Genomic DNA, 1394 nt, shown 5'->3' with positions numbered 1-1394 from the left:
ATGAGTAGGGGGAGGGTGTACTACAGGAGTAGGGGAAGGGTGTACTGCAAGAGTAGGGGTAGGTAGTGTATCAGGCACCCTAAGTACATACTTTGCGGTCTTTCGTTGCCTTTTTTTAGGCCTGGCTACCCCCTTTCCTTTTTTATCAGGACGGTCTGAACCTTCTCCTGTCATTACTGCATTGAATATGTTTACAAATAAAGTGAAGCAATAGAAAAGACTAAGGAAGGATCACTACAAATTAAAGTTAAGATAGTCAAATTATTTCAAATAAGGAAGGATCACTCTATTGAAATGATAGTTCAATTTGCTACAATATTTAAGATAGTCGAACATTCAATCATCGTCATCATTATCTTCATCTTCATCTTCTTCATCGTCGTCATCATCTTCATCCTCTTCATCATCATCATTTTCTTCTTCTTCTTCTTCTTCTTCTTCTTCTTCTTCTTCTTCTTCTTGTTCTTCTTCTTCATCATCATCATCATCATCACCTTGTGCAAGTGCTTCTAATTCATCTCCATCACCATCAGGGTTGCACAATGTGGTTATACGTTCAACTTCAATATTTTCTTGTGGTTGTGACATTTGGTCAAGTTGGTAGGGAACATCTTCCTCAACCTCATTTGAGTCAATGCGACCTCTAGGCTTGGTTTGTATTGCTACAGTCCAACCACGCTTGACAATATTGCGGAATGGCGGATATGGCACATAATAAACATGTCTGACATTAGTTGGAAGAATGAAAGGATCAAACGATCTATATCTGTTTCTCATGTGGAGTTAGACAATGTTAAACCTAGGATCCACTCTAGTACCAGCTCTAGAAGGATCAAACCATTCACAATAAAAAATTACTACTCTATTTGGAGAAGTAGTGCTATTCTAGCTCATATATTTTATGAATGATGCCATAGAAATCATCATAAGAACCTTCTGAAAGACCCTTGACGTAGACACCACAATTTGTTGTTTTCTTTCCTTTAGACCATTCATGTGTATGGAATTTGTAACCATTGATGAAGTAAGTGTGCCATTCTTTCACACATCTCATTGGCCAATTGGAGAGATGTCTTAACTCTTGAACCATGGGAGTTAANGCCTCATTAAAAACCTACAAAGATACCAAAAAAATTTTAAAGCAAGAGTCAAATTAACCTTGCTCAAAACATAGGAAAAAGTACGAACCTGATTTCTAAACCATTGGGGAAACTCAGAGTGTATTCTAGCAGAAGCATTTCCTTCTGCGACTTGCTCAGCTACAAGAAATGAGCNGGTACAAATGAAATGAATTAGTGTATAACTATTTAACCATTGCAAACGTAAGAGTTGGATGATGACGTACTCAAGGTAGGGCTTAACTTCACTGCAATTGATTAAGACATGGACATGAG

The 1394-nt window shown here is 37.6% G+C and overlaps 1 protein-coding gene across 1 annotated transcript in view; it reads right to left on the bottom strand.

Moving 5' to 3' along the window:
* The window catches only part of LOC106770235 (glycinol 4-dimethylallyltransferase-like), a 54463-nt gene extending 53686 nt beyond the window's left edge, over positions 1–777 (bottom strand). The window contains exon 1 of the mRNA XM_022784772.1: positions 495–777. Coding sequence (XP_022640493.1) covers positions 495–777 — 283 coding nt within the window. The remainder of the gene's footprint in view (positions 1–494) is intronic.
* Positions 778–1394: the final 617 nt, after the last annotated feature.

Source organism: Vigna radiata, chromosome 8, assembly GCF_000741045.1.
Source record: "Vigna radiata var. radiata cultivar VC1973A chromosome 8, Vradiata_ver6, whole genome shotgun sequence".
Lineage (NCBI taxonomy): Eukaryota > Viridiplantae > Streptophyta > Magnoliopsida > Fabales > Fabaceae > Vigna > Vigna radiata.
The sequence above is the reverse complement of the archived record's forward strand: the minus strand, read 5'-3'. Positions and strand labels throughout refer to the sequence as shown.